We start from the raw sequence: 22,701 nt of genomic DNA on the forward strand, positions 1-22,701 counted from the left end.
AAGGTAAAACTATAAAACTACAGGTTGTCATAAACTGTGGCTCTCCTTGTTGTGAAACACTAACAGACTTTAAAAATCCAGTTTTCAAAAATAATCACGAGTGACAGAATACTAAGGCAGCATGTACCCTTCCCTCTAAGAGATGTCTGACACGGCAGTATTGTATTTTCCTGAATTTTGAGAAGAAGCCATTGGACAGGTTCAGGAGCGTTCTATGGAGAAACCCTCTCTGAGATCTTAATGTGAGGCATTCCATTCAGCTACCTGGATGTTCAGAAGCCCAAATCCAAGAAACCAACTCAACTAACCAACTTAATCTCAATACACAACTCTTCTCTTTAGCCTACTTTAAATAGTGGGAGAAAAGCAACAAAAGCCCAAATCCTAATAAGGTCAAGACAAGGCAAAGGGCTACTCTATAGATAAAACCTCCACAAAGGTCAACTGAGGAAATCCAGAGCTAGAACTGAATCATATGGATTTCAGTGAGTCCCATACAGTCATGTAGCAGCAATGTCAGTTATTTATACACTGCAAGTTCTCTAAAAAATGTGCCTCAAGCAGCATCAGCTATGCCCAATGCATCCCCAGGACTTACACATTCTAATAAGTGTTTTCTAACCATGTGTTCTCTACTGTATGGTGATGTTTTGATACTATTCGTATAGGACCTTGCCCATCCTACAGGCTTACCTTCCCATGAGGGAGCTCTGGTTCTGTTTTAGAAGATTCACATAAAGTCTTCTTATCAAATATTAAGATGAAGGGAGGTGACACGATGCTACCTGTGTGTTCAGAAATTGCTTCCTCCTCCAAGCTATTTGGAGAAATGTCAGTCTCCCCTGCTTAATAGTCAGTACTAATGGTCTGAATCATCAGATGTTTGGTAATGCTGAAGCACTCCAAAATTTTTAACTGTCTCTAGAGGCAGGTCATGCTTCTGAATTATGACAAATTATCATGAGGAAAAATAAGTGTAGCCAGACATTGTAAAATGCCTCAACTACAACCTTTCCACAGAAAGACTAAACTACATGTGGTTTATCATAGAACAATCGCACCTCTGTGCCCTGAAATCCCCTAATTGTATTCATTTGGGGGTATTAAACAAGCAAAAAAAACTTAAAGAGTACTTTACAACAGCATTCCACTTTCCAATGAAATACTCAGCATCTTAAGTATCATGTACACTTTTTTTCTTGCAGTAAGCTAGACACTGGCTTCTGAGTTTGTTGGATGGGGAATGGGTAACACATTAAAACTGTTATATAAAATATCTTTTGGCAGAATAATAGGTATCCAAGTTAAAAATAGGAGGTCAGTTTGTTACTTTGTGGTCTTTTCAAAGTTTAAATCAATCTTTGTTCCCTTCTACTGAACCTCAGTCACTACTCCTGAGTGGAGATGGGCAGAGGTGCCAGCCCCTCCTCCTCAGGCTTCTCAGCAGCTGCTTGCTTTGTGCTGCAGCAAGGCTTGAAGAGATGGGTGTCAACGAGGACTTCGCCAAAACTGCCCTTAGAGATGATCCCACAATGTATTTTCTGTCTTTTCCAGTAGGTAATATCTAAAAAGGAAAAACTGGAGTCCTCTTAGAGCTGGAGGCCATCTCTGTATCTGAGCCTTGATCTGACTGGTTACTGAAGCAGAGACTGGGCTGGAGAGGCACTTGAGGTGCTATGAGCATCAGGATTGTGGTGTTTAAATTCCTTCCACAGTTTACTCATGTGATTGCTTTTCATCCTGTTTCCAGTTAGAGTTCTCGCTTTTTTTTGTTTTAAATGTTGTCTTTAGACTGGGTCCTGCCCTTGCATCTACCACATGATTCCAGTTTTGTTGGTTTTTTGTTGTTATTTTGTTTTTGTTTTTTGTTTTGCTTTGTTTTTCTGGATCAGCTGGCAACTTCTTCCATCTTTCCACAAACAACACACAGACACTGCAGATGTCATGTGCAACCCAAAATAGCTCTGAAAATCCTTTTTGTAATGTTTACTGTCCATGAACCAAGAGCTGGAAGACTTAGCTCTGCAGATACAGCAGTCCTCTGTTCTTCAGTGCACCTTTGGCTTGTGAAAACCAAACATATTTCCTTCTGGGAAATAGCTTCCACGTGCAGCAGCATTCACACAGGGCAGGCTGCACCGAGAAAACCCCTGCAAGCACTCACTGTGCCCACAGTGAATCCAGCAAGTTTGCTGATTTTATATGCTGCCTAAGTTAAAAAAATTCTAAAACCTACCCAAATGGTATAGCCTAGAGCAGTAATGAAACAAAAATGCTAAAGCCGATTAATGATAAAAAAAAATGTGAATGTGTATATACTTGTCAAAATTCTTAAAGTGGTAGTGTGGAGCTATTTTAATGGTTGTAGCAAAAGAAATGGAATCAAACCACAGGGGAAAAAATGAGTTTGATGGGATATACTTCATAGTTCTCATTCATTGTTTGCTCCTCATTACAAAAACAACCCTCCCCCATATTTATAACACTTTTATTATCTCCCTCTATTTTGTAGTCAGAAGGTCCTATGGTATATACCTATGGTTACTTTACCATGATATGGACCATGCGGAAAATAGAAACAATAAAGATGATTGAGGAACAAAGATATGAAAATATTTTCATCAGCTCCTGTTTAGACATCAAAAACAATCCATATCATGAGGTGTGGTGGTGCATGTCTTCAGTCCTAGCACTAGGGAGGCAGAGGCAGGACGCAGTGTTTGACACACACCCCAATTGTTAGTTCCTGCCACGCCGCAGCAGCCTGCATCTGCTGCTGCCACCACAGCAATTACGTCATCACTTGTCATCGGATTCTTTCCACCGTCAGCTCTGCCACACGTGCAGCCTTAAAAATGCCCACCAGGCACAGCTCACTCCCTTTCCATCTCTGCCTTTTTCACATCTCTTTGCTTCTCCTCTCTTGCCTCTTCTTTTCTCTCTTGTGTCTCTTCTTCCTCTTGTCATTCTGTCTCTCTCAAGTCCCCACTCCCACACAGCCCTTCACACTTCCACTCACCACTCCCCAATGAACCTCTTTGCACTAACTGTTGCTGGTGCTGTGTGTTGCTTAGTGGCATACCTTGGCAGGACCTGCTGAAAGGTACTCAGTATCACCTCGCTTTCTTTTTTATTTATCATTTCACCAATTACTTAATTTAGTTTATGTGTTTGGGGGTGTGGGATAGGGAGAGGTGTGCATGTGGAGTTAAGAGGACAGCTCTTTGGAAGTCTTTTGGGGAGGATGCCAGGGTTGCAGCCATCTTAGAGAAGGGTCAGACAGGGGACAACAGGCCCTTGGATAAATTGTTCTTAAAAAACCCACCAGATGATCTGCTGCCCCTTCACCCCTAGACAATTAGGAGCTGCACACCAGGCATTTCCTGCCATAACCTAAAGGATATGCTATAACATAACTGGCATAATAAACAAAGCACCAGATATGTCCTCTGAGATGTTTTCTGCTGTTATAGATTGTATACCATAGCTGTCATAGGGAATGAGTTTCCTGCAGATAAAAATGGGATGTCTAACTATCAGAGGAAATGGATCTGCTGGTCAAATGGATACAATAACATAGATTGCTAGAGGATAGGGCAATTTCCTTTGAGTTGCAACTCTCCAATCAGTTCAAACCAAGCATCTCTAACCTGACGTAAGCACCAGTCTTGAGCTTGTAATGATATAGAGTTGGAATTCCCCTAGATCTCCTACCCTAACCATTAGAAAAACCCTGCTTGAGTGCTACTCAGGGTCTCTCCTGCTCTGCTGCATCAGATGGATGGAGAGACCCAAGTTAACTGGCAGCAATAAAAAGACTCTTTGCTGGATTTTGGTCTCATGGGGGTCTTTGGGGTACTCAGGGTACAACATGTTCCATCCCGCTACCTTGTGGGATTTCAGGGTTGAACATAAATTCTCTGGTCTGCTTGGAAATGCCTCTCCCCAATGAGCATTGCTAGTCCTTGTAGCAGGAATCTTAGAGAGTCTTATTAATAAAATCAAACCCGAGGCCAGTTATTGGGGTGAATGCTGGTAGATCAGAGAGACAGAACAAGCCACAGCATTCTCACCTCGCCGGATCCTCAGCTGGTCTCTTCTCCACAGAATGGAGGCCTCTGTGTCCTCATCCCAATGGCTCTCAGCTGAACTGCTGCTAGAAGCCTGAATGCTTAACCAGCCAAATGCTCAACGAGGCAAATGCTTAAGCAGGCAAATGCTTCTAGTTTCTGGTCCTCATGGCTTATAACCCTTTCTGCTTTCTGCCACCACTCCCTGGGATTAAAGGCTGCTTTCTGGGATTAAAGGTGTGAGTCACCATGCCTGGCTGTTTCCAATGTGGTCTTGAACTCACAGAGATCCAGAGGGATTTCTGTCTCTGGAATGCTAGGATTAAAGGCGTGTGCTAACATTTTCTAGCCTCTGTATCTAGTGGCTGTCTGTCCTCTGACCCCAGATAAGTTTATTAAGGTACACAATATTTTGGGGAACACAATACCACCACAAGTCCTCAAACAGATTCTTGAAGAAAAGCTTTTATTTTTTTTTCTTTTGCAATTTTATTTAACTTCCAGCACAGCGTGATTGATGGCACAGAACTCAGAGCCTGGAGGCAAGGCAGGGTGTCCAGAGCCAGTTTTTCTGCCTTATTGTTGAATTTCAGACTTGATAGAGGAGCTGACAGTTTGGTTCAGCTGGTAAATTAGGCACTAGTCACCAAGCCTGATGACCTGAATTCAGTCCCTGGGACCCACATTTTTTGGGGGGCAGAGTACCAATCCCTTACATTGATTTCTGACCTCTATACATGTACTGCGGCATGCATGTCACACAAGTGCACAGAAATAATAGCAATAATAAATCTAATTTAAAATTGATGGAGAATATTGTTATGTCTATCTCACAGAATTTTAAGCTTTACTGGAGCTGTATGCCAATAAAAATTATGTTGATTTCTATATTTTATAAACTCAAAATCTGTGTTAACTTTGTGTTAAGATTAAAAAATAACAAATATGCTTCTAAATTTATTTAACTCAGTTGTGCTCTGTTATTAGTTGCCTATGTCTAAACATGAAAAAGAGCACCAGACTCTAGTTACAGAGATTATAATGCAGGACTAACACTTGCCTCTAAAACAAACGTTTTTGTCAGATGACTTGCAGGGTGCACAGTCAGAAACTGAGGCCAAACAAAAATCCAGCATCTTTCCAAAGAATCCATTAAGGCCCAGGAGCTAACTAGAGCAAGTATACAAAAATGCTTTGAACTCAAGGTGAGGTCAAGGTCACTGGGTCTTAATAAGGCAGCACAGCGTGATTGATGGCACAGAACTCAGAGCCTGGAGGCAAGGCAGGGTGTCCAAAGCCAGGGCTTTGCTAGCCTTGTTCTCAGGCATTCACTCAACCTCCCAGCTTTCATTTCAGATGGTGAGATGAGAATTGTTACAGTTGACCACCTTCCTTCTTTGTGATTGTGAAGAGCATTAAGAGTTCTAACAGCAAATGACCGCCATTGTTCATTGTTAATTACATGCTAATTGCAGGCTGAATGTCCCTTATATAAAATGCTTGGGATCAACAGTTTAAGATTTCATAGCATTTTTGTATTTCAGATGTTTTTAGATGTGAAATGCCCAATCAACCAGTGCAAGGTAAGCATGGGGTGCACTGGGTGGTGGTGGTGGTGGTGGTGGTGATGGTAAATTCAGTTATATATAGAGAGAGTGAATTGAATTATGTCAGTACTCACTTTTGACGAGATTTATTTAACAGGTTTCAGACACACTTCAGGTTATGGAATATTCTGTGCCAAGCACAGTAGCACACATAAAGAAATACTCAAGTTTGAAATCAGCCTGGGTAGCTAGACTTAGATAGATAGATAGATAGATAGATAGATAGATAGATAGATAGATAGATAGATAGATAAAATGAAAGATTAAAACCTTCTCATCTTGGCCACTTCTATTTCTGAAAATTATTTATCAGTGGGGTCCTTGCTGTTCTTTGGAGCTTATATTTCCAGATAATTCCAGTATTTGCCCTTTGGCAATGAAAATCTTGGAGAGTCCTAAGATCCATCCAATAGATTATTATGAAATCCTTAGGTTTTATAAGAGGCCCTTCCTGAGAAGAAGAACAACTCAAATGCCCAGAAGAAGCCAGGATCTTCTTATGACTACTTCCATTCCTGGTTCTTAACGACATTACTGTGTTGATGAACTTTAACTTATGTGTAACAACAGCTCTAGTTTTCCTGGAACTTGCTCTGTAGCCCAGGATGGCCTTGAACTCACAGAGATCTGTCTGTCCGCCCAAGTGTTGAGATTAGAGGCATGCTGTCCAACCACCTGACATTAAATTGTATTTCTTTTTTTTCCATTCACAGGCAGGTTTATTAGGTCACTGCTCAGGCTTGCATCACTGGCCGAGACAGCTCTGCCTGCAGCTTCACTCCTGAGCCTGCGAAGCCGGTACCGCCGCGCTGCAGCACGATGATATCACGTTCTGTCAGCGGATCCCCGTTCACCGGATCCACCATGTCCTTCCGGATCAGTTTCTCTACACACTCCAGGGTGACCACAGCCCCAGAGGGCCACAGCACTGCACATGGTGTGGCACCACTACAGGAAGCTCCCAACTGAAGTATACCAGGCTGTGGGCCAAGTCCCTGCTGGCTACACCCATTACTTCACACACCACTTCACGAGGCTGCTGCTACACACTCACCATGCCCTGAGAACCTGTGCTTCTGAGAGCTTCTTCCTGCCCTACTAGTCACCAACTTTGGATGCTGGGAGGTCCTGCCAGATGTCAAAGAGCTGAGACAACCAGGTGCCCTAAAGGTGGACCAAGGAGTTAAGCCTGTGGCTCAACCTTGTCTAGGGAGCATCAAAATATTGGACAGCAGTTTAGCAGCCTGAGGCTGTTGGAACAGAGAAATACACTGGGTTCAGGGTACTCACAAAAACACAGGATAAGAAAAGATATACACATATATTGAATAAATATAAAGCCAAGGAAAGAACAGTCTCAAATTCAATAGAAATCTATCTATACAAGTTATACAGTAGACTGAGGGCAGGGAAAGAGGTTATAAACTCAGATCCAAACATATACAAAAATAACTTACACAGCAACCCCTTCCCCACCCAGCCCCATGGACACGGGCACTGAACAGCAGTCCTAGAAGCCCAGCAATGCAGTACCAGGCAGAGCTTGAAAAGTGAAGGGGCACCAGCCCAAACGACAGAGACCTAGGAGTTGTCCTCGGGTCTGCTGCTGGGAGACTTTGAGCTCAGCAGCCTGTCTACCATGGTGTGGGCATAGCACAGCTGTCTACCCAGTTCCTCGCAGCAGCCATATTCCTCCAGAAGGCTCAGGCAGTATGTGTGAAAGTCCTGGTTCTTGCTGATGCAGGTCACAGCTGCCATCATGGGGCACAGAATAAGTTTGGTGTGGTCCTTGGAGGAAAGAAGGGAGTGAGTGAAAAACTCAGCTGGTGCCTGAGGTTGAGGCAAAGGGGAGGAAGGCCCCCCACCTGGTGAAAGGGACAGCACTTCCACCCACCCAGCCACCTCAAGTACAGGCCCCTGCACACCTGGAAGAAATTAATCTGTATAGTGCCGTTGCTGAGGTGCAAGACGATGGCGCGGCTTGTACGGAGCCATTTTTTCAGGTAGGGCAGCCGGGCCAGCTCATCACCTTCCCGGGGTGTGGTGTTGGCCCCCGCCTCCATGTTGGCCCCCGCCTCCATGCTGGCCCCCGCCTCCATGCTGGCCCCCGCCTCCATGCTGGCCCCCGCCTTCTGCAGGTGTTCATTCATGTAACTTCGGAAATGCTGGAGGAGAGTGATCTGGTTGGAAAGTTGGGGAAGGGATTCCAGAATGAGAGCCTGACCCTGAGGCAGACCCCATACCCTGCCACACCCTCTTACAGCAGCCAGTTCCCACCTTCTTCATCAAGGAGTCAGGGTGGGAGCTCATGGTGGGGTAAGACTCCATACCATCATGGTCTATGTACTGGAGGCTGTCACCATCATTGTAGAGGACGAGGCATGTTGAGTCATTAAAGAGTGCCCCTGTACTGTTGTCACAGAGCCGATACCCTGATGGCAGGGGGAGGGCTATCTTAGAAAGGCAGGAGGAGGTGGACAAAGGCTGGGAATAGCTCAGTAGTAGAGTGCTTGCATGCATTAGGCCCTAACAATTCTTGGTAACACAGCCACACAATTACGGACATCACTCACTTGTTCACTCAAAGGCTACTATGGCAACACCATCCCCTGCCCATCCCACATTCTGGAGACACCTACCAAGTCCATACTTCATTGATTGGTCTACCCACTGGCTGACCCAGAAGATGGGGATGCATGCAGGATCCTCAGCCTCCTCTGGGATAGAAACACAGCACTGGTTAGGCCAGTCCCTTCTTCTGTCTTCTCAGATAATCCTCCCCAGAGCTGGGGGGGGGACATCCCATGAAGCCTGTGGAGGGCTCTGACGGCACAAACCCAGACACCCAAATTGCAGCCCAGGATGCCAAGTCCCAATTCGTTAAGTGGGCCCCGTTACTGTGTCTCAGGAACTGTGGTAGGTGTGGATAGGAAAAGAAAACCCTAGGCTTCTAGAAGGACCCACATACCAACCAGAGGGATGAAGAGTAATCAAAGTCATTAACATCAGGGCTGGTGGAAAGCCTAGTGCCCCAGATTAAAGTGCTGAAGAAACTGAGCAGACCCAACAATTCCTGCAACACTAGAACCACCTCAGTGCACACGAGTCCCAACTGCAGATACATGGATGTGTTGGGAAGAGATGTTAAGGAGAATTACATCAGGTTAGGAAGTGCTGGCAGTGGGGGTCAGGGTGGTGACAGCGGGCACAAAAGCCCTGAGGCTGGGCTGACCTGAGTCTCTTGAGGACCAAGGGATTAATTCCCTGGGCAGAAAGGAGACAACAGACACAGCTGTGCAGAGGTGACCTATCAGTCACCTACAGAGTGAGATGGGGCAGAAACAGGCAGAAGGCACACCAGGAGGGCCTTAGGTGTCAGGCTAACTCACCTGGATTTTGATCTCCAGGAAATGGGGGCTCTGTTTGTTGACTGAGATACCCTGCCTTCTCCAGATGGGAAGCCCCCTACAGGACTCACCTTGCCGCACCAGCCTTCGCTCTGAGGGCTTGGAGGCATTGACCCTGGTCAGCTGCTGCAGCATGTCACTGAGGTGGCACTCGATGGCCTCACTTGTCCCCCAAACCACTGGCTCCTCCTTTTCCCAGGGACGGTCAGGCAAGGGTCTCTCTACACCTAAGAAGGTGACATGGTCATTAGCCAGGCAAAAAAACCACTGGAGGGAGCACAGGCCTGCCTGGCACAGCCAGCAATCTTCCCATAGTACCATCAGCTCTCACTGAGTCAGGACCGCGTTGGTGTGTCAGGTATATGGTGCTCACTGAGAGGCCACAAAGCTGCAGGTGCTCAGGCCTCTGCTCCAACAGCCTGCCCTTCCAGGACACCTGCTGTTGCTGTCACTCAGGGAGGGAGCCTGGAGGCACCAATTCAAGCAAAGAATGAAGGGCGCCTTGTGCATCCAGGAAAGTGGAAGGATGGGTGAAGCGCAGTGTAAGCCTTTTGCTCTGTGTGCTTACAGATAACTGAGTCTAATGAAATCCACACTGAAGCATTAAGTTGGCCTATGGTGATCGGGGCTGCGCTGGTCACTGTTGCTGTCTTTATTCTTGAACAATTCACTTCCCCAAACCAGCATGTGTCAGTTCTCCCGTGAAACAGGACATTCCCTAAATTTTCAGTTAAAAACAACAACAATCCCACCATGCCGTATTAAGAACTTAAGTGTGAAATAAAATATCTAAGCTCTGATTTTAAAACTAGTCAAAAGGGGGCTGGAGAGATGGCTCAGCCACTAAGAGTACCGGCTATTCTTGTCAAGAACCTGGCTTTGGTTCCCAGCATTCTCATGGAGGCTCACAACCACCTGTAACTCCAGTTCCAAGGGATCCAAGACCATCTTCTGGCCTCTGTGGTCACCAGACACTCATGTGCTACACATTCATATATGCATGTAAAACACCCATTCACAGGAAAAACAAAATGAGACTGTTTGCAGAATATGTAAAATCAAACTTGTCCAAATAAAACTATTGAAAATGGAGGACGACTACTCCAGGATCACATATCACATGATACAATTCTCTACCTTTGGATAATCTGGAAAATGTCTATAAAACATTTTCATTTATTGCTACTTTACTAAGAAAAAAAGAATCCTAAAGGAGCAGTATTTTAATACCTCCCCATAAGATAGGATCCACAAGTCAAGCACTACAGGAAAGGGGAACAGAAAAGGGAGCTCAGCAATAGCTCAATTAACAGAGTGCTTGTCTAGTGTGAAGCCCTGAATTAACATCCTCAGCTCCTTATAAACTGGCTGTGGTGGTGTCTCCTAGCACTCAGGAGACAGAGGCAGAAGGAATAGAAGCTCAAGGTCATCCTTGGCTACTGGGAATTCTAAGCAGACTGGGCCACATGAGACACTGTCTCAAAAATTTAAAGGGGGAAATAAAAATTACAGCAATAATTACTACACCAAGACCCACATGTGGGTGCCAAAATTGATGAGCAGCAGTTTTTCAAACAACTTCCTGCAAGATACTTATCAATGACCGAAAAAAACAGTATCTGTAGCAGAGACAGCCTTGTCTCCCCAACACACTGAAAAGAGCACAGCCCCTCTGCAGCATTCCTGCTCAGAATGTAGAATCTCCCCTAAATCACGAGGAAGCAACAAACCCAACAGGAAAGACACTCATCAGCACCCTCTGAAAGTGTCAAGGTCACAAGACACAAGGAAAAACCCAGAGACTGTCACAGGCTAGAGGAAACTAAGAAGCTGAGGCCTCTAAATGCCATGTGCGGTACTGACTTGCACCCTGGTACAGAACAAGGTGATGTTAATGGGGAATCTGTTTGATTGACATGAAGACTGGAGTTTGTTGACAAGATTATCTTGTGGTTAACGTTTTAGTTTTGGTAATTATTCTGTGGTAGAGAGATGCTGATAGTGGAGGAAGCTGGGGGGAAGGGCACATAGGAAGTCAGCTCTATTTTGTTTATAACACTTTGTATAGCGCTAAAATTCTTCCAAAAAATCCAAGTCATTGAGTCAGGGGTGAGGCACACATTGGTAATCCCAGCATTTGGCAGTTTAAGGCTAGTCTGAACAACATGAGACTCTGTCTCAAAGCACCAAAACCAAAACTAAATCATCGCAAGTCATTTGCCTAAAAATGTAAATCTAATTGAACAAACTGAGAACTTTATATTAAATTGGTGGCATAGCCACACAGAGAAACAAAGTCCTTCAAGTTCTCAAAGACTACAACGCTTAATGAAATATATGAAGGTCAAATAAAGCTGCAAGAAAAAAATAGTAATTCTAAATACAGTGGCACACTCCTATAAGCCCAGCATGTGGGGGGAGAAGGGGTAGTGAGGCCAGAGATTTCAAACCTGAGGCCAGTCTTGGCTTCATAGTCTGTTTCAATAAGTAAGTAAGTAAGTAAGTAAGTAAGTAAGTAAGTAAGTAAGTAAATAAATAAATAAATAAATAAATAAATAAATAAATAAATAAAAGGAAGGCGGGATGGAGGGAGGGAGTCAAAAAAAAGAATGCTACCAGGTAAGGTGGCTCACGCCTTTGATCCTAGCACTTGGAAGGCAGAAACATGTGGATCTCTGTGAGCTGGAGGCCAGCTTGAGCTACATAGTGAGATCTTGCCTGAAAAAAAAAAAAAGGAAGGAATGAAGGAAGGAAGGAAGGAAGGAAGGAAGGAAGGAAGGAAGGAAGAAAAAGAAAGAGAGAAAGGAAGGAAGGAAGGAAGGAAGGAAGGAAGGAAGGAAGAAAGAAAACAGAAAAGAAAAAGAAATCGTGAAGACAATACGGGGTTGGATTAATGCTCACAGTCCTGAAGGTTGTGCTGGTGTCCGTCATGTCTGTTTTCAAGAAGTATACACAGGAGCCTTAACAGAAGAAAGTTTGCTCTTGGGACAGGAGAGATGGCTCAGCGGTTAAGAGCACTGACTGCTCTTCCAGAGGTTCTGAGTTCAATTCCCAGCAACCACATGGTGGCTCATAGCCACCTGTAATGAGATCTGGTGCCCTCATAATAAATAAATAAATTTTAAAACAAAACAAAGTTTGCTCTCAATCAGTTAAGAGAAACACAGAGGATTGATGATGAAATCATCAAAAGAAATGGAAACAGACTGGGAAAAGAGTCAGATGCTTCCTGTTCATTCTTCTACCTATTTGATCCTTCGTTTTCTTTTTCAGACAGTTTCTCTAACAGCTCTGGCTGTCCTGGTACTCGCTCTATAGACCAGGCGGGCCTCGAACTCACAGATGTACTTTAAGTGTAAAATGGCAGACTGCTGGAGTTGGCTGTAGTGACATTTCAAAAGTGAGATGTGCTGACAAACTTGTAATCCAGAGCCCTAGGCAGGAGGACTGACTCCAGAGCAGCCTGGTGACCATGAGAGACCTGCTCCTGACAGACAAAACACAAGCACTCAAAGGGGTGAAAGGTGCAGAGTGAACCATGGCTGAGAATGAGGATGAGTGCCGTGTTATACTCCATGTCTATACCTGACAAGTTCTAGCATTCAACAAAATATGCAAAAGAGATGATAGAGACTTTTAAACAAAATCAAAAAGAATTTCCTGGGCTTGGTGTTCAGTCCATTTTTTCCTTATCAGATCAAATGGGTTGATTCAGTCTGTTCTTCCTGCCAAGCCCAAGGGTCAGAAGAACCCAGGGACCAGACCTCAAGGATAGGATCCACCTCTGGGGGCAGAGTAAGGTGCATGCACCCTGAAATGCACCCTGGAAATCTGGGCTCTCTGCAGTCTACCCTACCAAGACCAAGCTTCACCTTTCTCGAGGACCATGAGAGGCTTCCTGCTGCTGGGGTCCAGGCCGCTGGGAGCCACTGACAACCTTGGTGGGATGCTGAGGCAGGTGACGGGCAGACGGGCAGGGATACAGCCAGAAGTGAAGAACTCATCTTTGAGCAACTCCTCAATGGTGGGGCGGGCAGCGGGTTTTGCCTGGAGCATCTTCTGGATGAGGGAGGCAGCAACGGGATTGATGTGCTGGAGGGGAGAAGCAGAGCCTAAGTGAGATGAGACAGGGACCCCACCTGACATGTGGCTGCTCCTATCTCAAATAAACCATAGCTCAGTGGCCGTAAGCTCTACCAGGTCCTCCACCCCAGCTTTAGCAAGGACCAATGTCACCCTGCTGGTGAGAAGGATCATTTCCTGCCACTTGGCACTCAATATTAACTTGGGACGATTTCCCCAGCTTGCCCTTGCAAAACAAATTTAGTTATTTACCACCAGAGGGGCCTCCAGGTCTCCAGACCTGTGTTTAAATCCCAGTTCCGCCCCCATGATTCCAGCTCTGACAAATAGCCTGGGCTTTCTGGGCCCAACAAGGCATATCTGTAGAATAGAGGAGCGGTACCATACCCGGGACCCCACCACGTGGGACACCTGGTATATGGGATAAAACCTAGAACAGGCCTGTCAGTCAGAGCATTAACTCTAGGCTTCTTATGTATCAGGAATGCAGTCTTGTATATTAATTCATTTGGGCCTCACAAAAAATCCTAAAAGACTCCCTCCCCCCATATAGCTTGAGACAGGATCTCACTATGTAGCTCAGGCTAGCTTGGAACTTGAGATTCCCCTGCGTCAGCCTCACAAAAGTGAAGACTACTCACTCCACTACTATGCCTCACTTTAGATGAAGAAGCAGGCTCAGAATTGAGAAAGTGCCCCTGTCTGAGAATACACACAGCCTAGGTGATAAAGCCAGGACTTATACCACAGCAGTCCAGCTGGGTCAAGCCAGTCCATGCTGTCTGCAGTGAGCTGATTCTCTGTGACATAGCTACTCTACATACAAGTCAAGGACACCAATTTGAAAGTGGCCATATGTCCCAGGTAGACCTAGTCCCCAGAAATGGGTTATCCCTTCAAACAGACGTATGCCATTGGTTGTGAAAAAAAGATGTAATTTTGTCACTGGAAGCCCTTGGGGAAACTTTGTAGATGGGAAGCCTGGTTCACAAGAGTCAAGCCATCATTTGCTAAACACAGCTCAGCTAGGTGGAGATGGTCCATGTCCCAAGCTTAGGCACATCTGCCTCTTCTCCCCCATTTTCTCCCTGCACTTTACATCCATTCAGGAAGCTGGGCATGGGACTCAGTTGGCAGAGTGCTTGCCTATAAGCACAAAACCCAGTTCAGTTCCCAGTATACCCCCATAAAGCCAGCCTGGTGCTGCATGCCTATAATCTCAACACTTGGGAGGTAGAGGCAGGAGAATCTGACATTTAAACTCAACATACAACGAGTTCAAGGCCAGCCTTCACACATACATTCTCTGTGGCTATACTAGAGGCAAGGCTCTGTCCTCAGGATATAGCTGGGCTCAGTGAATAGCTTTTGGGTGAAACAAAATAAAATTGTGTTGCTGTCACCTTGGGAACACTGTATTCATTTGGTTTCATCCGGAGGTAGGTTTCTTTTTCGAATGAGGTCTCAAAAGGTGGCTTGCCCACTAGCAAGGTGTACCTGGAGGTACAAGGAAGAATTTTGCTCAAACTCCCAGGAAAGTCTAAATGCATAAGTCATTGTCTAGAGGAAGGGGGCTGTGCTGGATTCACTGACTAGGAAGAGATGGGGATGGTCTCCAAGTCTGCCTACTGCCACAGTAACCTTGGCTAGGACAAGCCCTCAGAAGAATGTAGCTGATAACACCTGGATACTAAGGGGCCAGGAATTCCCCAGCTCTGGGCTGTAGTAATAGAGGACTCCAAGGACCCCAGAGGTCACTGCTGTCCACCACAGGCCACCATCATGGGACTTCTGCCTACCATCAGCCTTTCTGATGATCTGATTCTCCCATCACAGTGCTCATCAGTGCTTCCAAAGCTTTCTTGAAAGTCAGCCAGGGACACAATTAAACCCAGGTTCAGAACTGAGATTCCATAGTCCTAACAAGCCCTCAGGTGTTGATGGTTTGAGTCTGTGCATGCTTTTAGTAAACAGCAAAGAGCTGGAGGAAGAACTGTAGAGACTTTCTCGTCCCTTCTCTGGACCATAAGTCCAAGCTACAGGAAATCCTACATCCTACACCAGATTGATAAGGAAATAGGGCTTCATGTGGGCAACCTGCTCCCTGAAATAGCCTTTCTATAAGGAAGAAGGATCCAGAGGGTAAGGTCAACTGGGTGAAGTGCCTCAGAAAGCCCCATTGAGACCCATAGCTCCTGAGTCCATTCCCAACTTACATGATGCACCCGATGGACCATACATCCTCCTCAAAACTTCCCAGTCTCACCGCTTCGGGAGCTATGAAGTTCTGGGGGCTACAAAAGGTCTTCATTTGTTCCTCTTCATACTCCACTTTGGTTGCCAGCCCGAAACCCCCTGGGACAGAGGAAAGAAGAGAGGGCGCTCAGCTGCTAGGTCTGGGTCACCTGTGGTTGCAGACAGCTGCCTCAGGTCTGACCGTTGAGAATCAGACTCCAAAGTCTCTGTTCCGGGAACCTTCCTACTTTGCTGGCTCTGGCAGGCCTCCCACTGCCCTTTACACTGCTCTTTTAGATAGCAGGGCTAGGGCGGTAAGATGGCTCTGTAGGTAAAGGTGCATGCTTCTAAGACAGATGGCTTGAGTTGACCCTGGGACCCACACAGTGCAAGGAGACAACTGACTCCTGAAAGTTACCTTCTATCCCACCCCTCACATAAATAAATGAAATTTAAACCACATGACAACAGAATGGGATGCACTAGGGAACCAAGTAAATACTCTTCGTGACTGCTGATGGACAGGGTAAGAAAGGTGATGTGGGAATAGGGACTGAGGCGAATCAGAGTCTCAAGGGAACAGGACTTTTCAGCTCAGTAAAGAGCCAGCTAAGGGAATGCTGCCAGCCTTGCTCCATGGCATACGTCTAGACCTCCAGTTTAAAAGGGAAACTGACTGAGGACACCTGGCTCAGTGCTATGAGACAGGGTAGTAATTGGGGGAGGCACCCCCAAGTAAATTATTAATTTCAGAACTACTGTATTGAGGTACACAAAACAGCAACAGCAAACACAAAAACAAAAAGAGCAAATGCATCTAAAGGCAAGACACTGGCGTGTGGGCCCCTCACCCTCCATTTCTAGACTAGAGGGCGTTCTGGAAGGCAGCACCTCCATGTCCCACCTGCCCTCCATTTCTCTGGCTCCCATTCTCCCACATTTCCTCTCCTTGCCTCCTCTTGTTCTGGCACCGGCCACCCGCAGGTCCAGCACCGCACCTATTTTCACCTCCAGATCCTCGTTCAGGAAGACGCTGCTCAACCTAAGGTTCCTGTGAATGACCTGATTGTGGTGCAGGTACTGGCAGCCCAGGATTATCTGCCTTAGGTAGTAGCGCGCCTCCAGCTGGGTCAGGGCTTTCCGCCTCTTGTGCAGCTCCAGGAGGGACTGAGGAAGAAGGAAGAAGTTACTGAAGCCCACCATAAAGGGTGGCCAGCTGGACGGGACCAGGACTAAGCTCTCAGGATTAAAGAAAAGTCTTGGCGGACTCCTGATGATTCTGCCCATACACTGGTCATTATCATTCACAGGACCCTCTCCTGTTAATGCGTGCCCTTACCCAGAGTCTTTTCTCAACCGCACTCAGCACTCTCACTAGAAGCCTTTCCATAATTGCTTCATACACAAGGACTCCTCTAGGCTACTCCAAGGCATCAGTGCCCCTTTGCCAGCAAATTCACGGTGTGGGCACCCCAGTCCCACAGCAGAAACACTCACCCTCTCCCGACAAAGCTCCAAAATCACAAACACAAATTCACTGTCTTCGAAAACGCTGTGGAAGCCTACGACGTGTCGATGTGAGAGGCTGCGGTGAATGGAAATCTCTTTGGACAGCTTCTCCTTCTGGGAGGGTGTGAGCAAAGACTTAGGTACCATCTTGGCTGCGAACACCTCCTTTGTGTCTGGGTCTGAGATCTCAAAGCATTTGACAAAGCCTGCTTTACTCAGAAAGCGTCCCCTTACATAAAGGCGCCTGCTGCCTTTGTCCACTAAGACCTCTGGAATCTTTTTCAACAGTGGGGCGGCCACTGGGGCACTGGGACCTGCATCTCCCTGGACCCTGGCTTTCAGGAGGTCGGCTGATGCTCGAGCCAGCTTTTCAGCATTGTCTGATGTCTTCATGCTCCTAAACTTGCTCTGCTCCCCCTCGAATTCAAACAAGGCACTGGGAATCTTTCAAAGGCCTGCACGTTGCTGATTGGCCATGGGGATTTAAAATGGAAGCCACCCAGCACTCTGCATCATGTGAGTGCTCTAATGGTGCAGCTCCTTTTAAAACCTGTATCTTGTGAGCAAGACACTTGATGGGCAAGGACTTGAGGATTGAATGCACGTGGGATAGCCAAGGAAACTAAGAACTAATCGGATACAGGTTAGTTGATTCTATGAGTCTTCTTGTGGTGTCCTTGACCCCTCTGGCTCCTACAATCCTTTCTCCTCCTGTTCTCTAGGATTCACTGAACTCCTTCTAGTATTTGGCTGTGAGTTTGCATCAGTTTCCATCCTTTGGTGAATGGTGCCTCTCTGTTAACTTTTTTAAAAAGATCATTTGCAGATTGCCCTGTGCCCTGTGGCCACTAGATCTATGGTCAAGTCCACAGTGGTCTTCAACCTCGGTATAGACAGCCACCCTTCAGCTGAGTCTTCCTCTAGCTATTTGCAAAGTTCCCAAGGTAGAAGAAAACTTTGCTGTTCTGAACATTTGAAAGGAAGTATTTGGTTACGAGTGTTTCTCCTTTCACTGAATTATTCCAGGATTCATGTCTGGGTGGTGACATTATGTGCCATAGTCATTCATATGAAGTCCATCCATGGGGTGAAATTTAAGTATGGGAATGTCATCCTGAACATTCAGGTCCTGGTATTTTGTCCATGGCAAATGATGAACCAAGACAAACAATTTCCAGTTTTCATCTGCACTGCAGAGACTCAGTGTATTCATGGCAAACACATGGTCCTTGGGAATGCTAAAGAAGGCACGAGCATTGTTGAAGCCATGAGCACTTTGGGTCCAAGAAGAGCAAGTTCAGCAAGAAGCTCACCACTGCCAACTATGGGACAGCTGTGACAGTTCTGACTGACATACACCTTAAACACCAGACCCTCCCATCTGCAGCTCTGAGGGCACCCATCCAACTGTGGCACCCATCCTTCTGCTATTAATATCTTATAGTCCTTGAGTCCTGCTGCTCTTCTTTGGGTTTGTAATTTCCTCATTCCCCTGAAGTTGAGCTGGATTGCATAGTTAAGATAATTATTATGAGTAGAAACTAAATAAGGGAAAGAAAGACACCATGTTATAACAAATCAATACCTTCAACCTAAAAAGTGTTTTATTTTGCCAAGTAGAGGGGAGGCTGGGGAGGAGCTGGTAGTTCAATCTTGGGGTAGGTAGCAAGCTGAAGAGCCAGACAAACACTAGAGCTGCTAATTTCCTTCCAATGCTCCTTTGATGCTAAAGCATCTGTATTCTGATTCCTAAATGCCTTCCTAAACACCTCCTGACAGCTTCCCCTGTAAACACATGCAAGTCCTCCAGACCTTGGCTGCTGCTTTGAAAGTCTGTTAGTGCTGCTAGGCAAGGGAACCTCTGAATGTTACTTTCTTTATAGAGACGCGAAGAGGCCTAACTTTAACATTAGGGGCAGCCATGACAGGCTGCAAACTAACAATATTAGAACTAGGTCTCACCATTACAATAACCAGGAAAAGCCACAAATGTACCCTGAAAGAGATCGATCAGAATTGAGACAAACAAGTACTAAGTGCTCTAGAACATTAAAGATAGCTTACTTACTTTGTTTATAGACTGCCAATTTCCTTGCAGCCAGTACCCAACCACTGTTTGACAAAACTTCTGTTACCTCACTCCTGCCCAATCAGGAGTTCAACCCCCATCTGAATCCAGCATTCCCCTAACCCCCATCCTTTACTCCTTAAAAACTCTGCCTCAACTGAGCTCGATGCTCTCCCTGATCCAACCACTGTGTTGGAATGGATGAAGAGCCCAAGCTGGATCTTGCATGAAAGGTTCTTTGCTTTTGCATATGAACTCGGACTCCTGGTGGTCTCTGAGGGGCTCATGATGTGGGCGTAACAGGAAGTAAGGTTGTGAAAGGAGAACTTGGCATCTGTTTGTTCGTTTCTGAAATTGTATCGTGGATTAAATGTGGTATGAAGAGATTGTGCTGGGAGTTAAGATCAAGATTGTCTGTGATTTTTTTTTCCATCTTAGCATCAGACTGCTTAGTTATAAAGTAGGTGTATTATTAGATCTGTTTACCATTATATTGTGAATTGACTCAGGTATCAGGAAGATAACCTCTAGCCTTAGCCTGTCATGACTAGTTGAAACTGGGAACTAAAATCTTTAGGAACTCCCTTTTCTCTCATAGTTTCAAGAGACAGTAAATTATTGTCTGTCATGTAAAGTACTAAGTGACCACAGTGAGGCAGACAGTGGAAGGATGTGATGAAGTGTGCCATCTAGGGGTTGCCTCGCTCGCTCGCTCTCTCTTTCTCTCTCTCTCTCTCTCTCTCTCTCTCTCTCTCTCTCTCTCTCTCTCTCTCACACACACACACACACACACACACACACATCTAGAAAGGTGACTATGAGACAGGATAGGGGACCTATACGGGAGGAGGGAGGCAAAGAGGATAATGGTGTATATGAGATGAACGCAGAAAGTCAGTCTGTTTGGGGTGGAGAGAGGGAAGGTCTAGTTGACGGAGTGGGGAAAGGTAGTGAGAGCATAAATGAAAACATAACATATGAAAAATGTCAGAGCAGCTCAGTTCTATGCTAAATATAAAAAACTCACAAAACAAAAATGAAGCCGAGGTGTGCATGGAACAGCACAGCACCAAGGGTCAAACATCGTCAGCTCCTGGAGGCAGTTTCTGGTTAAATGAAGGGTCTAGATTGGGTTCATAGGTCAGTGGGAAGTTGTTGCCACCTTTCCAGCAGTGGGCCCCATTCATCCACTTTTTTCTATACACAGAAGCATTTTCCATGAATGCTCACGGAGATGGATGTGCAGAGGAGCCATGCCAAGAATCTGCTCAAGAAACATATTTCATGTTGAGGTGCATACCCACAGTGTCATTTACTCAGGAGGCCCAGGCAGGTGTAACACTTGAACTCGGGGGCTTTAAGATCATCCTGGGCATCATAGTAAAGACCAGCCTCAAAAAATACACATGATAAACTTAGTGTTCACACAATTTTTTTCTTCCTATTGTATGTTTCTTCCCTAGTCTAGGGATGTAGGTCAATTGGTCCTAGGCTCCATCCTCAACACTCACACAAATAGGGCATGGTGCTGCCTGCCTGTAATTGAAGGTCATCCTTGCTACACAGGTGAGTAAAAGGCCAGCCAGGAGTACATGAGACCCTGCCTCATTAAGACAAATGTACTGTCTCTCACACAGGTATCCTTGCTTTGAAATTTTTCTTTTGTGTGTTTTTTGGAGCACAATTGTGGAAGCCAGGTAATTAGAGACAGGCCATTGGGGATGGATTCATGAGGGCAGGTGGGATTTAGTAAAATATAGGTAAAAAGTCAAGGTAGAGAGGGGGGATGCTCGGAATGGGAAGGTTCAAACATGGATGGGGAAGTGACGTACTGGAAAAGACTTAACTAGAATGAAGGGCATATGAAAAAGCTATAAGAAAACCTACATCTTGCAGCCAAAGTAAAAAATATAATCAGAAGGGATAGTAAACACAGGTTGCATGAAAGAATGGGGGAGAACACTCCAGGTAAAAGGCATAAGTGGGGCTGGCAGCAGGCTGGTAGGGGATAGTGGGGTGGGGAGGGTAAACTGTGCAAGGGTGAGTTAACAAAAACTAAAGATGTCGGAAGAAGCCTTTTGACCATCCAGTCTTTGTAAGCTAATTACAAATGAAACAAAGATAAAAGGATGTTGGTAAGGATACTGTCCCCATGTCATTTCCACGCCAGTGCAATGACAGGCTTAGCTGTGAATGAAGCAGACCCTGAAAGAGTCAATGAGGAGGTTTTGTAGGGCTGGTCCTTTAAAAGCTGGAGATCCAAAGATTAACAAAGCTACAATTTTCACTAGGTGCTGATGTCCATTTCTTAATCTGCAGAACCTGTGATTTCAGTGCCCATAATGGAACCGAATGAATGAATTGATTAACTGAATAAAGCATGCAAGCTGGGAGACACCATGAGCAGAAGAAAATGAGAGTGAATGGGTTTTCTCGGTTGCTGGTCATTAGGGACTTGCTGGGTGAATAATTACAGTGGAAGAAATGTCCATGTGTGACCTCGCTACAACTTAACAGCCAGGTGAATCGTGTATAAAACAAGTTACATACGCCAGAACAGCAGGAGTTACAGTTCCCTGGGTCTGATGCCTCACACCTGTTTATCAGGGTGTGGGAGACTGAGGTAGGAGATTACAGGCATGTAGAAGGTACCAAGTTTATGTGGGTGCTGAGGATTGAACCCAGGGCCTCATGCATGCTACACTTCTAGTCCCTGGGAGGAATATGAAATTTAGATAAAACCCTTTAAATTTTAATATGGATTTTTGTGCAAATTTGAGGTCAGCATGGGCCACATGGTGAGATTGTGTCTGAAGAGTAATGGTTCAACGACACCATGGAAACAGGTCAGAAAAGGACCAGAAAATATCCTTTGAATTCAGCAAAGGGTTTAGATACCGATTTTAGGTGACAGATTTGCTCATTACTTTGACATAGTTATGCTTACTTCTAACACTGTGCATAGCACAAGGTATTTCCTAAAGTACCTTATTTGATATTGTTCTTGTTTGGCAAAAGTCAATTTAACTTACATTTATATTTCAGTGGCAATAACAAGACCAATTTCAACATATTAATGTTACCTACTACATGCAGATTCTGGGAGGAAAGACAACAGAAAGAACTCACACTAACCATAGTCTATCTGGAATAAGGCAGTGGGTGAAGCTCAGGGCCACAGTACTTTGCTGGAATTCAAGAAGCAGTTCTCAACCTTTGGGCCTTGACCCCTTTATGAACCTCTAGTTCCAAAAATATTTACATTACAATTCAAAACAGTACCAAAATTACAGTTATGAAGTAGTAATGAAAATAATTTTATGGTCGGGGATCACCACAATATGAGGAACTCGGGCTGTTTAAGGAGGCACTGAAAATGCCTGATCTGGAAAGACATTGAATGACAGAGAGGCTAACACATGCGTCCAGGAGACAAATGTAAATCACGTGCGGACAGTAACTGGGAAAGATCATCATAGATTTGATCGTGAAGCTCAACTTAAATGACTTTAAAATGTTACATCATCTCTATAAACAAAACGTGATATCCTCTGTTAAAGGGAGATGTTTAACCAGCCATGGTGGATCATGTCTATAAGTCCAGTCCCCAAGAGGTTAAGTCAGGAGGATTGCCTCTAGTATTGAGGCCATGCCCCATCTGAGGGCACACCACAGATGCCTCCTGTGGTTGGTGCTTTCCCATTTCCCAGCTCCATAGAGCT

The 22,701-nt window shown here is 45.4% G+C and overlaps 1 protein-coding gene and 1 pseudogene across 1 annotated transcript; both read right to left on the reverse strand.

Moving 5' to 3' along the window:
- Positions 1-1,388: 1,388 nt before the first annotated feature.
- On the reverse strand, positions 1,389-2,382 carry LOC131895149 (SIN3-HDAC complex-associated factor-like; annotated as a pseudogene).
- Positions 2,383-7,253: 4,871 nt separating this feature from the next.
- Positions 7,254-17,304, reverse strand: LOC131895023 (serine/threonine-protein kinase PLK1-like). Its single transcript, XM_059245405.1, has 11 exons — positions 16,900-17,304; positions 16,401-16,569; positions 15,384-15,522; positions 14,571-14,664; positions 12,957-13,176; positions 9,156-9,311; positions 8,317-8,394; positions 7,955-8,109; positions 7,807-7,857; positions 7,603-7,734; positions 7,254-7,465 (listed from the first exon to the last, which is right to left on the reverse strand). Exons 1-11 carry the CDS (start codon positions 17,302-17,304, stop codon positions 7,259-7,261), a joined length of 1,806 nt encoding a protein of 601 aa, XP_059101388.1. The 3' UTR covers positions 7,254-7,258.
- Positions 17,305-22,701: the final 5,397 nt, after the last annotated feature.

This window comes from Peromyscus eremicus, chromosome 18, assembly GCF_949786415.1.
Source record: "Peromyscus eremicus chromosome 18, PerEre_H2_v1, whole genome shotgun sequence".
Classification (NCBI taxonomy): Eukaryota; Metazoa; Chordata; class Mammalia; order Rodentia; family Cricetidae; genus Peromyscus; species Peromyscus eremicus.

What these genes read in the sequence shown, in the direction of transcription:
- LOC131895023 (XM_059245405.1), bottom strand. Translation starts at nt 17,304, where the DNA reads ATGAAGACATCAGACAATGCTGAAAAGCTGGCTCGAGCATCAGCCGAC. An exon ending in TGGAGCTTTGTCGGGAGAGG is followed by an intron (nt 16,570 to 16,899) that starts GTGAGTGTTTCT and finishes CTTCTTCCTCAG; the next exon opens with TCCCTCCTGGAGCTGCACAA. An exon ending in CTGACTCCTTGATGAAGAAG is followed by an intron (nt 7,858 to 7,954) that starts GTGGGAACTGGC and finishes CTTTCCAACCAG; the next exon opens with ATCACTCTCCTCCAGCATTT.